This window comes from Stenella coeruleoalba (genome assembly GCF_951394435.1).
Source record: "Stenella coeruleoalba genome assembly, chromosome: 11".
In the NCBI taxonomy this organism is placed as follows: Eukaryota; Metazoa; Chordata; class Mammalia; order Artiodactyla; family Delphinidae; genus Stenella; species Stenella coeruleoalba.
The window spans coordinates 7,409,855-7,424,229 of NC_137157.1; the positions used below are offsets into that span (position 1 = coordinate 7,409,855).

Consider the following 14,375-nt stretch of genomic DNA (forward strand, 5'->3'; position numbering starts at 1 on the left):
AGGTAAATTGCCGGTGGTCACTTGTACGTACGTGATGGAGCCAAGATGCAAATTTACTAAATCTGACTTGTGAGTTTACAAAAGCCCAACCAGATTATGTCTGGACATGATGTTTCTCTCCTGGGGAGCTCAAGAGCAGAGAAGGCAAACATTAATTTACAGAGAAACTGAGATCACACAGTTGCTCTTTATCACAGACCTCAGTGGTTATTTTTCTAACATTCATATTACTGGTGCTTTGTTGGACCCTTGAACTCTTTCCTTCTCTCCATTTTGTAAATAGAACAGAGGAGAAGGAGCCTAGACGTGGGTAAGGTCCTGCAGGAGTGCACAGAGAAGCTTGGGACTCACTAGGTTTCCTCCTCACTAGCCAAGAAATCCAGGCTTGAAAACAAAGGCCCAGCAGTGGTACTCATTCTTACCTTCCTACTTATGGTGACTAGCCTGATTCTAATCTACCTTTGTGGTATTAGTAACCCTCTCTAGAACCCAGAGTTTCCAAGCATGCTTCATTTAACGGGGATGGTCTTATTTCTCAACAACAAGAATGAATAAGTACTATATTAAATGGTTTTGCATTATTTTGCTGTATCCTCAAAGGCATCTCTTCTAATTGAAGAATTATTTTCCCTCTCCCCCAGATAAGGAAAGAAATCCAAACAAGAACATAACATCTCCTTTCCAAACAAAAACAAGCAAAAAGAAGTTAAAAAAAAAAAAACGTATAAAAATCAGAGCAAAGAATCCAAAACTGAAAAATCTCTTCCAAGGGTAATCTGACCCCTCCAACACTCACCTCATGAGATGCTCATTCTAGTTTTGAAAGACACAGGACCTACAAGCCATCCTCAGAGGATAAAAACCCTTCCATCTCCTTCCTTCTCTCAGGCTAATTCTTCAAAAGCAATAGCTGCAGGAAGAGCAGGAAAGGGGCAGGGAGGATAGAGGGATGGGAAGGGGAAGAAAACAAAGAGAGACACTCCCCTCCTCTTCCTCTTTTCCTGACACTAGGACCCTTCCTTTTTCCCTTCTCCCATCGAACCTCTCTGTATCTTCTCGAACTTCCTACAGCACCCCTGAAAATAACAGGAATAACTCATTTCACTTGCACTGCAACCCGAACTCTCAGGGCAACAGAAAATGTGTATCTCTTCTTCTTATACTTGAGTGTCACATTAAGAAAATACAACATGGGGGGGGGGTTGCTATTTACTCATGAAGCAAGTGGTACCAGAATTAGAAATGTTGCCTCCTTATTACTTCTGAAATCTGATCTTTAGATCTTCAATATGACACATTTAAAGGAAAACAGGTGGGAGGACAGAGGATCAGGAGAATATAACCTTACTAGGGCTTGTCATTCCTAAACTATGTTCACCTGTCCTTAATTGTCACACTCTTCCCTACCCTCATGGATATTCATTTTGTTTCCATTGTGATGAAATGCGTTCCCAGTGGGAGAGAAAATTAAGCTAACAGCCAATGGCATCTTTGGATGCAAAGCAGACACATCTTTCTCTTTTATACTATAGAACAATATACAGTACAAAGTTAGGGCTCTTTATTCAGACAGTAGAGTAAGGCACAGCAAAGTGAGATGGCAATGCTCTCTCCATGACAACAGAAAGTCTCATAAACAAAGTCCTTGGCTTCTGTCAGCCAGACTCTTCCTGGCTCAGGAGAAACATGTTTTAACTTGATAAAAACAAAACCAGGCCACCTGGCTGCAATGTGGAAGGGTAACTGGCTGTATGGTCTCTGGTCAGGCCTTCTGGAAGCGCTTGGTGAGCGCATCCAGCAGCTCCTGCTTCTTTGTCCCGCTCTTCAGCCCATACACCCTGCAAGCTTCCTTCAGTGTGGGCACAGTGAGCTTACCCAGTGTGCCCTTGCTGACGTGGGCCTTCAGCTCCTCTTCAGATAACTCCACCTTGGGCCTTTTGCTTCCAGAATTTTCATCACCTGGGGAAACAGGTCAGGTGGGAGTGATTGGAAATGCTACCAGTGGGATCCCAGCTATACTGCACGGGGGCCCTCATATGATCTGGGCTGCAGTTAACCATCTTCCATAAAGCTGTGATGCCTACCTAGAACACCATGGGGAAGACAGATGTCTTGATAAGGCAGCTTCAGTTAAACACAAAAAAATGTATCATGTCTAGGAGGGAGTTAAAAGTAGTGAATCCTATCAGTTTACCCGAAACTGCTGATCACGCTGGGTGAGCAAGTCATTCCTTCCTTCCTTTCTTCATTCGAAAAGATTTATACTTTCAAACTATACTACAAAGCTACAGTGATCAAAATAGTATGATATTGGCCCCAAAACAAGACACATAGGTCAATGAAACAGATGGAGAGCCCAGAAATGAACCCACACTTATATGGGTAATAAATCTATGACAAAGGAAGCAAGAATATACAATGGGAAAAAGACAGCCTCTTCAATAAATGGTGTTGGGAAAACTGGACAGCTACATGCAAAAGAATCAAACTTTCTCAGACCATATTTTAAAAAGACCTCAAAATAAATTAAAGATTTTTTAAAGATTAAAAAATAAAGATTAAATGTAAGACCTGAAACCATAAAACTTCTAGACGAAAACACAGGCCGTATGCACTTTGATACTAGTCTTAGCAATATTTTTTTGGATATGTCTCCTCAGGCAAGGGAAACAAAAGAAAAAATAAACAAATGGGACTATATAAAACTAAAATGCTTTCACACAGCAAAGGAAACTACCAACAAACAAAAAGGCTGCCTACTGAATGGAAGAAGATATTTGCAAATGACATATCAGACAAGAGATTAATATCTGAAACATGCAAAGAACTCAACATCAAAAAAACAAACAACCCAATTGAAAATGGGCAGAGGACCTGAAAGTCCATTTTTCCAAAGAAGACAATACAGATGGCCAACAGGCACATGAAAAGATGCTCAACATCACTAATCATCAGGGAAGTGCAAATCAAAACCACAGTGAGATATCCTTACACCTGTCAGAATGGCTATTATCAAAAAGACAACAAATAACAAGAGTGGAGAAAAGGGAACCCTCATGTACCATTGGTGGTAATGTAAATTGGTTAATGGAAAATAGTATGGAGATTCCTCAAAAATTAAAAACAAAACTACCATACAAGCCAGCAATTCCACTTCTGGACATTTATTTGAAGAAATACAAAACACTAATTAAAAAGATACATGCACCCCTATGTTCACTGCAGCATTATTTACAACAGCCAAGATATGGATGCAACCTAAGTGCCCATAAATAGATGAACGGATAAAGAAAATGTGGTACACATATATGCAATGGAATATTAGCCATAAGAAAGAATGAAATCTCCCTATTTGTGACCACACAGATGGACCTAGAGTGCATTATACTAAGTGAAATAAGTCCGACAGAGAATAGCAAAAACTATATGATTTCACTTATATGTGGAATCTACAAAACAAAACAAATGAAAAAACATAACCAAACAGAAACAGAGTCATAGATACAAAGAACAAATAGATGGTTGACAGGGCGGCCTGAGGGGAGGAGAGAAATAGGTGAGGGAGATTAAGAGTATAAGCTTTTTTCAGTTACAAAATAAATGAGTCACAGGAATGAAATGTAAACTGTGGGGAATATAGTTAATAATTATGTAACATCTTTGTTTGGTGACACGACAACTAGACTTATCGTAGTGATCATTTTGAAATGTATAGCAATATTGAATCACTATGCTATGTACCAGAAACTAACATTGTGTTGGAGGTCAATAATACTTCACAAACAAACAAACAAACAAACTCATTGAAAAAGGGATCAGATTTGTGGTTACCAGAAGTGGGGAGTAGGGGCAAGGAGAACTCGGTGAAGGCAGTCAAAAGGTACAAACTTCCACTTACAGAATAAAGAAGTACTAGGGATGGAATGTACAACGTGATAAAGATAATGAACACTGCTGTATGTTACATATGAAGATTGTTAGGAGAGTAAATCCTAAGAGTTCTCATCACAAGGAAAAAAAAATTTTTTTTCTATTTCTTTAATGTTGTATCTACATGAGATGCTGGATGTTCACTAAACCTAATGTGGTCATCTTTTCATGATATATGTGAGTCAAATCATTATGTTGTAGGGACTTCCCTGGTGGTGCAGTGGTTAAGAATCCGCCTGCCAATGCAGGGGACATGGGTTCGATCTCTGGTCCAGGAAGATCCCACATGCCATGGAGCAACTAAGCCCATGCGCCACAACTATTGAGCCCACATGCCACAACTACTGAAGCCCGTGCGCCTAGAGTCCATGCTCCACAACAAGAGAAGCCACCGCAACGAGAAGCCCGTGCATAGCAATGAAAACTAGCCCCTGCTCGCCACAACTAGAGAAAGCCCGCGCAGCAACGAAGACCCAATGCAGCCAAAAATTCAAAAAATAAATAAATTTATTTTTAAGAAAACCATTATGTTGTACACCTTAAACTTATACAATGGTGTATGTCAATTATATATCAATAAAACTGGAAACAAAACAAAACAAAAAGCATTTACAGAGCACCTTGTCAGTACCATGGCGCTATGCTAAGTGATAAGGACATGCAGGCTGAGTGAGATAAACAAATATATCAATCACACTCATGCAGGTGTGAAAAGTTCTGACAGCACACAGGGCACTGGAGGAATCACTTCTGATGCAAAAGGGAGAAAGCGCAATGACCACAAACCTAACCTCTCATAGCTCCACTTCCTCATGGGTCTCAGGGGCAAGCAAGGCCCAAATTTGGCTTTACTTGAGCAAAGATAGTTAAAAGGATTACAACCTAAGACAGAATTATTCCCAAATGCTGAGGAATTCACAACGTGCTGTCCTGAAAAATGTGAGAGTCGCAGTAAAGACATTTTGTTTGGGTCCAGCAGTAAGAAAAAGGGCAGTCTAGTAGGAAAAATGGTTAAAGCCCCAAACTGGGAGTTCACAGAAAAAAAAAAGTCCAGTAAAACTACATCTTACTCATAACTGAAGAACTGCAAATCAAAACAGAATACATTTTCCCTCTATTATTTTTTTGTGAATATATAATTTTTAAAGTATATAAAATCTACAATTGGTGAGAGTGTAGGGAAACACACCAATCCCTTCTTGGATAGGGTATAAACTATCACTTTTTCAGAGGCAAACTGGCAATTCTTATCAGAATTTAAATGCCTACACCTTGACCCAGCAATTCCACTGCTAAGAATTTATGCTGTGTAACTGCTCACACCAGTATGCAATGGTGGTTCCTGTTCACTGCAGTATATCTATCCATCAGTAAAGGTCTGGTTGGATAAATTGTGTATATCTATCCAATGAAGTACTCTGTAGCCTTATTTTTTTTTAAGTAGGTAGATATGTGAGTGTAGATATAAATACCTGCCCAACATATATAGCTGAGTAACAAAATAAACTAGAAAACAATGTGAATATTGTTTCATTTGTGCTGAAATATGTTGTGTTAGTAAATATGTAGGTTTGTATAGCAATTTCTGAAAGGACATTATCCTCTGTGATAGGACTATAAAGGCAACTTTAAAAAATAACCCACTGGGAATTCCCTGGTGGTCCAAAAAATAACCCACTGGGAATTCCCTGGCGGTCTAGTGGTTAGGACTCCACGAGTTCACTGCTGAGGGCCTGGGTTCAATCCCTGGTCAGTGAATTAAGATCCTGCAAGCCGCACATGTGGCCAAAAAGAAAAACAAACAAAGCAAAACAAAACCAAAAAAAACCCAAAAACCCACTGAACGTCCACACCCAGCTCCTTACCTTGTTTTCGCTTGGGAACTTTTTCCTCAGGATTGTAATCTGGTGGGTAGACAAGTTCCTTAAACTCATCCACCAGGGAGCCCAGTCTTCTGTCCATTACTTCAACCTTGGGCACTAGAAAATAAAAACACAAGAAGAGTGGCCTGTGAAGTCACAAGCCCTGGCTTCCTGTCCAGTTCAACTCTACTGGGACCGGAGGAGAAAATACTTAGTTGCTGAGATGGGGGAGGGTCCACAAGTCAGCTGAGCTGGCCATGAATACATTTGCTCGAAGTCTAACATTTACCAAGTAGCTTTTAACAATTGTACTTAATGAGCACTTTTGACAACCAGGCACTCTCCTAAATGCTTTAAACTTATTGTTTTTATTTAATCCTCCTAACAATCTCTGGGGTAGGTAAACCTGTCTTCCCGTTTTACAGAGGTGGAAATCAGAGACGTTAAATGACTTTCCTGAAGTCAAACAGCTGGGAAGCGGTAGAGTTGAGAACCGGGCTAGACCCTGTGGATTCAAACAAGAGTCTGTACCCTCAGGGCTTACAGTCCACGCGCCATAAGGAGGTGGTAAAAACACCAATGCAATACAGCTGCACAGTGCCATGAAGAAAGGGACCGTACAGGGCACGCTGGAACACAGGAGGGGTCAGGAAGGACTCTGTGCAGCACAGTCTCGCAAGCTGAGTGTCCTTCCTCAGGCAGATACTAGTCTAAGCAGAAGGCACAGGGGTGAGAGACAGCCAGTGACACACAGCTTGCAGGCAGGGTGTGAGATGGGCAGGACCAGCAAGGAGGCTAGAAAGACAAGCATGGCGAGGTCATGGAAGCCTCGAATGCCTGCCCAGGAATTAGGCCTTATCCTAAAAGCAGTGGGGAACCTTTGAAGGTCTACAAGCAGGGGAGCGACGTGATCAGATGGACGTTTTAGATCACCCTGCCTGCCAGCTGTGTAGAGTATGAATTGGCGGAAGGTGAGACAGAAGGCTGAAGCAGTGTGTGTGAGTGGGGCGGCTGGGGGGTGGCAATGGGACTGTAACTTGAGAAGTGACAGCACTGGCAGGACTTATGGACGGAATAAGAGGTGTGGGGGTGGGTGGGGGAGGAGGTGAGTGGTTGGGGTGGCAGGAACATTCCCCAAGGCAAATGCAATAGGCAAAGGAAGCTCTGGGGGAAAGATAATATTTTTATTTCCTTTCTTACAGCTGTATAGCTTGTAGAGCTTTTGCTGAGAGCTGGGTCACATCAAGGACAAGCATGATGAGATGAATATCTCATCTCCTCATGTGACCACGTTTGCCAAGTACAGAGGGGAGCTCCTGCCCTGTGGTGTATGTACCTACAAGACGGCAGAACGTCACCGTCAAACTGCGCTACCACCGTGTCAGAAGCCCCATGTTCCAGGTTACAGGAATCTCTACTAGAGCTTTGGTTCTCAACCTGGGGACTTTTAAAGAGTACTGATGCCCAGGAGATTCTTATTTAATTGGTCTGGGGTGAGGCCTAAAGAGCCAGATTTTTTTTTAAGTCCCCCAGATGAGTCTGCTGTATAGCCGAAGTTGAGAACCAATGTGCTAGAGGCAGTGGCATGTCTCAGAATCACCGGGAAGGCTTGTTAAAACACATGTTGCTGGGGACTTCCCTGGCGGTCCAGTGGTTAAGACTCTGAGCTTCCAATACAGAGGGCACGGGTTCGACCCCTGGTTGGGGAATTAAGATCTCACATGCCACATGGCATGGCCAAATACAATAAAATAAAACACACGTTGCTAGGCCTCAACCTGAGTTTCAAATTCAGTCAGCTTGGGGTAGGGCTCAAAAGGTGCATTTCTGACAAGTTCCCAGGAGATACCAGTGCTGCTGGTCCAGGGACCACACTTAGAACCACTGATGTAGCCTGATGAGGCCATGCAGGGACAAGTGAGAGGACAGAGAAAGATGGCGCCCAGGATCACCCAGCACATTTCCATGTTAGAGGAGAAAAAAGGGAAGCAGGTCCAGCAAAGAAGTCTTAGGGTCTCCACAGGCATAGGAGAAAAACCAAAACAGTATGGTGTGACAAAGCCAAAAGAAGAAAGAAAACAATTTTGAGTCTTTGATAAGGTATTTATTAAAAGAAAGCCTTATGGCTTCCCTGGTGGCACAGTGGTTGAGAGTCCGCCTGCTGATGCAGGGGACACGGGTTCGTGCCCCGGTCCGGGAAGATCCCACGTGCCGCAGAGCGGGTGGGCCCGTGAGCCATGGCCACTGAGCCTGCGCATCCAGAGCCTGTGCTCCACAATGGGAGAGGCCACAACAGTGAGAGGCCCGCATACTGGGAAAAAAAAAAAAAGAAAGCCTTATTGTGTCACAGAGAAGCAGACACATTTGATTAGAACTGAGGGAGGGATGTGAAAGAACAAAGAGTCAAAGGGGTCACATGTTTGAGCAGTAGGATACCCAGGGCCTTCAATAGATGTCACCTGGGCAGCTGGAAGCTTTGGCCACAGCTTAGAGGAAAGGACAGGGCTGGAGATACAGGTTTGGGGGTTGTGGGCATGAGGTCATACTTAAGGCTATGGGAGTGGATAACATAACCAACAGAAAGGAGAGAAGAAAGGGCTAAAGACAGGAACCTGAGACATTTAGCTTACAAGAAACACTACAGCAGCCAAAATTGTTTTTGAAAAATAGAAGTAGAAAGAGAAAAACAAGACTTTCTCCCAAAAAGTATAGGGCCAGAAGAGAGAATGCAAGAGGCTGGGGCGCTAGTAAGTAGAGCACACGGCTGTGGAATAAAGGAGAACAACTGTGTTCTGAGCCCCTTCCCGAGTGTCAGGGCCTATATTTTGTTAACACCTTGTAAGGACAGATCATTATCCCCATTTTACCAATAAGGAAACTGGGCTTCAGTGAGATTAAGTATTGTTCCAAGGCCACGCAATTTAATAAGTGCCAGAGAGCTGGGATTCAAATCTACCTACATCGAGTGTTTCCAAAGTCTGTGTCTCTAGCCATCTTGCTAGAGACTAGGCAATTGACTTCCTGATCTGCCTAAAGGCCATAAAGGAAGAGATGGGCTGCCTCACTCAAGGGTTCTTCTTCTGCCAGGCCCAGCTGACAGTCACCACCATGACACACGTCCAACAACTCATGCTTTTAATGCTGGCGCTAGCATGAAAGAGATCAATAATAACTGGGAAGCTAAGCAGGCCGAACTAACTGTTCTGATCTTTTCAACCTCTGTCAAGAGTCTTTATTAAATCCAATCTGTTTTCCAGTGGGTATTTACTTACACTGCTAAACTTCATGCATCCTCTTATGAAGTACATGAGAGAACCACAATCCAGAAAGGGACCAGCAGGGAGCTCAGAACACCTCAGCCTGGGAGGCCAGGCAAATGTCCTCCATGCTGGGTAACGAGGTCCATTTTCTCAGGGCAGAGCACGCCGTCTGATGGAGCAGCAGTAAGGTAAGCATAGTGGTTCAGAGCAAGGGCTCTGGGCCAGACTCACTGGATTCTGCGCCGACAGCCACCGCTTACTACTTAGTGCAAATCACTCCCTTCCCTGCAAACTAGGGACAGTGACAGAACCTACCTCATAGTCACGCAGAACAAATGAGTCAACACACAGGACAACAAGGCCTGGCACACAGTAAGCACTCAATAAATGTTGCAGATTTTTGTTTTTAACTTTTACCAACATGTAGTCATGGATGGTCTACTTCAGAGGCAGGTCTCAGAAGCCTGGCACTTCCTCCTCCTCTTACTGCAGAATCGGCCAAACCCGTTCCCAGGCAATCTAAGCTGGTCTAGGAAACCTCTCAGGCAGAGATGATCTGGACCACAAGGTTGTGTACTTAGAGGGTGCTAGGAAATGCATCCATATTACTGGTCCAGAGTAAAATCGACACGAAAGCCTCCCACGAAAAGAACTTCTCAACTCAGTCACGGCCTCCTTACGTGTCAGATCCACGGCTTGTTCGGGCTCCATCAAATCCAAAGCCAAGGCCTCCATGTTCCTAAAGTGCTGCTGCAGCACTGGGTTCTCAAAGCTGCCACTTCTGTTAAAACATTAACAGTGGCATGAATAAGTTAAAAAATAAAAATTTAAACATTTAAAAAATAAAATAATAGAGTTAAAAACCCAGCTGAGACAGTGAAGGCCCAAGGTCAGCTGAGAAATACACCCCAGGTAAAACAGTTGGGAATCTTATCTCTTGAATCAACTTCTCTCTTTCCAATTTTCAGTTTATTGTCCAATGCTAGGGATCCACAAGCAAATTTTAAAGCAAAACAATACCTGCCCACCTGTCTGTCACTGGAAGCTGTGGACAGAGACAGAAACAGAGGAGGCAGGGCCAGAGGAGGTAAGTACAGAGAAAACACAACAGAGGGATGGTGGGAGGTGAGGAGACAACGAACCTGAGTATTCTTTCTTCCCATACTCGATAGAACATGAAAGTAAAAACAGAAAGAATCTAGAGGCATACAGTCCTACACTTGAATCCTGGCTCCAGTTCCTTCTAGGTGGGTGAGTCTCGGCAAGCTGCCTCACTCCTCTAAGCCTCAGTTTCTTTACCTGTAACATGGGCACCAAAACTTTCAGGGTTCTCATGAAGAATAAATGAGATACTGTTGGAGTTGTATCTAGAACAGTGCATGGCACATGGTAGAACCTTAACAATGCTTCCATTTGCCCAACAAAGGACTACACCAGGAGGTTTCCTTTGGAGAAAGAAGGTCACTTTGCCCACAGGTAGGAAGAGTTAGGGAAATAGCCCAGAGACAGAAGACGAAATGTGAAAAAAATTACGTTTGGTGTCACCTTATGCGGGTTCTGGGAGATGGTCTATGTGCATTATATAATCATTTTTTCAACCCCATGACAATTTACACTGGATTTACTTGCTTTTACTCACCATGTGACAACAAACAATCAAGGAGAAGGCCAACCAAGAATCTTCTCCTTACTGCTGCTTTGCGGAGCTTGTTCAACTAACCAACCTGGCTTTCTAAGCACAACACAGCAGGTCAACCAGCTGTGAACCCTTAGCACAATTCCAGAGCCTTCAATAAAAGAACTTCCACTCTCCCTATAGCTTCTAAAGACTAATTATCTATCAGTTAATGGAAAAGAATACAATCACATTCTCTTGGTTTATGCTTAACTCAAATCTCCAGTACAACCTTCAAGTCAGGAGGCAGTTCCAGAAGAAAGCCTGTGAATGACCCATCACTCACCTGTACTTGAAGTGGAGCTTCTGAACAATAGCCTTCATCTTGTCTATCTGCTCTGGGTTTGCCATGACTTTTTCAGTAAAGGGCACCTTCCGTTTGTCATCAGCATAGGGCAAGAAGATGAGCTGGAAGCCTGAAGAAGAAAGAAAAATACGTTTTCGGAGATTTGACTCAACGAAAGGTTTCAGTCACTGAGCTATCGTTTTAATTCCTTTTTAAAAAAAATTAATCTATTTTATTTTTGGCTGCATTGGGTCTTAGTTGAGGCAAGCAGGATCTTTGTTGCAGCACGGGGGGCTTCTCTCTCATTGTGGCGCACGGGCTCAGTAGTTGCGGCACACAGGCTTAGTTGCTCCGCAGGAAGTGGGATCTTAGTTCCCGGACCAGGGCTCGAACCGGTGTCCCCTGCATCGGCAGGCAGATTCTTGACCGCTGTGCCACCAGGGAACCCTCCTGAGCTGTTGTTTTTTTCTCAGCTCCAATTCACCCTTCTGCGTGCTGTGCTGCTGGAGCTAGGACCCTGCAAATCCCATTTCTCCTTTACCAGCTGATTCCCGTTAGCATCTGCCTAGCAGACTCCCTTTGGAGTCTCCAGAGGGGGACCTGAAAGGAGACTTCTTCCTTCCTTCTCAGGTACTTCCTGTTCCTGCAAGTGTCGCTCCAGCCAGCTTCCAGCCACCAGCTTTTTCCATACACCCAGAACCAGGTGGACAGTGCCCCTCCCTGGAGGGCTACATCCAACTCTGTCGGCCCCTCCTCCGAGCTTCAACCTCTCCCCTTTGCTCCCCAGTCCCCACCATGTGCTAGAAGGGAAGAGGTAACGGTTACCAGCCTGACCCTGTCCAGTTGCTGACGGGCTCTAGAAAGACTGAAAAATCTAGAGACTGGAACCCACTGCTGCTGCCAAGTGAAGAGCCCTTGCTGGCAATGCCAACAGCACTGAGCAAGAGGAAGTCTCTTAGCTATCCACGGCCCTAATGTCTCCCTCTAGCACCCACTATTGACAGAGCATCACCGAGAGCCCGCTGGCAAAGGAGAAATGGGGCTTGGAGAGCCTCTGCTTCATCAGCACAGAGCTGAGAGACAAAGCGTCAGAACTGACATAAAAGGTGTTCCTGAGCATTCACATGACCAGGGTTGGAAATATAACGCATTCAAAGACTTACTTTATAATTTTTATTAGCATGGCTAAAGAGGAAGGATGGGACTCCCTGGTGGCGCAGTGGTTAAGAATCAGCCCACCAATGCAGGGAACATGGGTTCGAGCCCTGGTCTGGGAAGATCCCACATGCCGCAGAGCAACTAAGCCTGTGCGCCACAACTACTGAGCCTGCGCTATAGAGCCCGCGCGCCACAACTACTGAAGCCCGCGTGCCTAGAGTCCGTGCTCTGCAACAAGAGAAGCCACCGCAGTGAGAAGCCCATGTACCGCAACGAAGAGTAGCCCCCGCTCACTGCAACTAGAGAAAGCCCATGTGCAGCAACAAAGACCCAACACAGCCATAAATAAATAAATATTTTTTAAAAAGAAAGATGACTAGTAGTCATCTGTTGGCTGCTTTGTGCTAGGCACTTATCTGTTTATTAACTTATTTCAAATGTGAACTGACCTTGAGAGAAAGGTGTTCCAGAATTCTCATCTTTGCAGATAAGGAACATAAACAGAAAGGTTAAATTATTTGCCCAAGGGCTTCCCTGGTGCTGCAGTGGTTGAGAGTCCACCTGACGATGCAGGGGACACGGGTTCGTGCCCCGGGCCGGGAAGATCCCACATGCTACGGAGCAGCTGGGCCTGTGAGCCATGGCCGCTGAGCCTGCGCGTCTGGAGCCTGTGCTCCACAATGGGAGAGGCCACAAAAAAATAAATAAATAAAAATTTAAAAAATTATTTGCCCAAGTTGGCCAACTAACAGGTGGCAGAGAACGGTCTAAAACAAAAGAAAGTGAGCTTTCAGACACATAAGTGTAAGACAAAGTCAAGTGTGACTTCAAAACCCACGGTCATGGGACTTCCCTGGCATCGCAGTGCATAGGACTCCACACTCCCAATGCAGGGGGTCCGGGTTCCATCTCTGGTCAGGGAACTAGATCCCACATGCATGCTGCAACTAAGAGTTCGCATGCTGCAACTAAGGAGCAGGTGAGGCGCAACTAAGGCGCCCTGAAGCCGCAACTAAGGAGCCCTGGAGCCGCAACTAAGGAGCCCTAGAGCCACAACAAAGGAGCCCACCTGCTGCAACTAAGACTCGGTGCAACCAAATAAATAAATAAATATTTTTAAAAAAAAGGGGCTTCCCTGGTGGCGCAGTGGTTGAGAGTCTGCCTGCCGATGCAGGGGACACAGGTTCGTGTCCCGGTCCAGGAATATCCCACATGCCGCGGAGGGGCTGGGCCCGTGAGCCATGGCCGCTGAGCCTGCGCGTCCGGAGCCTGTGCTCCGCAACGGGAGAGGCCACAACAGTGAGAGGCCCACATACCGCAAAAAAAAAAAAAAAAAAAAAACCCACAGTCATTCCATGATACCTCACTGCTTTGGTATACACAAGAGATAAACCAACCATTAAATATTACAAGGGTACCAAACAATGGTTTTTAGTAAAGAATGTGTCAGCAGTGAGACCGCATGAACTTATGCCAGTAACCTGCAAACAGTCCCTATCAAGTCAATTTTCAACCCTGGCTGCAGAGCTGCCTTGTACAGTTGTACATGCTGTGCACTGCACAACCATATTTGACAGACTTACCTGGCTGTTGATCAAATTCACCTGTGCAATCTTATAAACACACATTTCCCAGGCCCCACTCCTGGAGACTCTGGTTCAGCAGGTCTGAGTTGGTATCCCAGGAATGACTCCAAGGCTAAGCAAGGTTCAGAAGCACTGAAATTATCTCTTTCACATACCTGGGGGAGTCACCTGAATTTTCTGGTCATCCAGCTCCTCTTCCTGTGGCATCAAGGCCACAAAACAAGGGGGGACATTCTGGCGGGGTGTGTATCTGCACACTGCCATGACCTCCTTCTCCAGACACTTGGTGAGTAGAGCACTGAATAGGGTTGAGCTCCCTGGAAAACAAACATCCCAGGGATCTATATCCTAAAGATGTCTCCTCCTTTCTTAGCCCACGTTATAAACCTACAGTTTCTCTCACATTTTCTTAAAAGCATTTATGATACTTTGATAGCTCAGGGGTGATGGACCCAGAGGTGAGGGTAAAGTGACGGTAGCAGAGGCATAGAAAGGAAGAGAAAGGAAAGGGCACCTCAAATACTCCATTTAGGGGTGTGAATTATTACTGTCAGTTCACTTTTACTATCATTAGGCTAATGACATAAGCCCTAGTTGCTAATGAAAACCAGTCAGGTC

General features: G+C 44.6%; 1 protein-coding gene across 4 annotated transcripts in view; it reads right to left on the minus strand.

The window, feature by feature from the left end:
• Positions 1–1,578: 1,578 nt before the first annotated feature.
• The window catches only part of XRCC6 (X-ray repair cross complementing 6), a 29,566-nt gene continuing 16,769 nt past the window's right edge, over positions 1,579–14,375 (minus strand). For all 4 annotated transcript variants that reach the window (XM_079938212.1, XM_079938213.1, XM_079938211.1 and 1 more), the window contains 5 exons: positions 13,913–14,074; positions 11,014–11,143; positions 9,733–9,833; positions 5,796–5,909; positions 1,579–1,959 (listed from right to left, as the gene is read on the minus strand). In XM_079938212.1, coding sequence (XP_079794338.1) covers positions 1,763–1,959; positions 5,796–5,909; positions 9,733–9,833; positions 11,014–11,143; positions 13,913–14,074 — 704 coding nt within the window. In that variant the 3' untranslated portion in view covers positions 1,579–1,762. The remainder of the gene's footprint in view (positions 1,960–5,795; positions 5,910–9,732; positions 9,834–11,013; positions 11,144–13,912; positions 14,075–14,375) is intronic.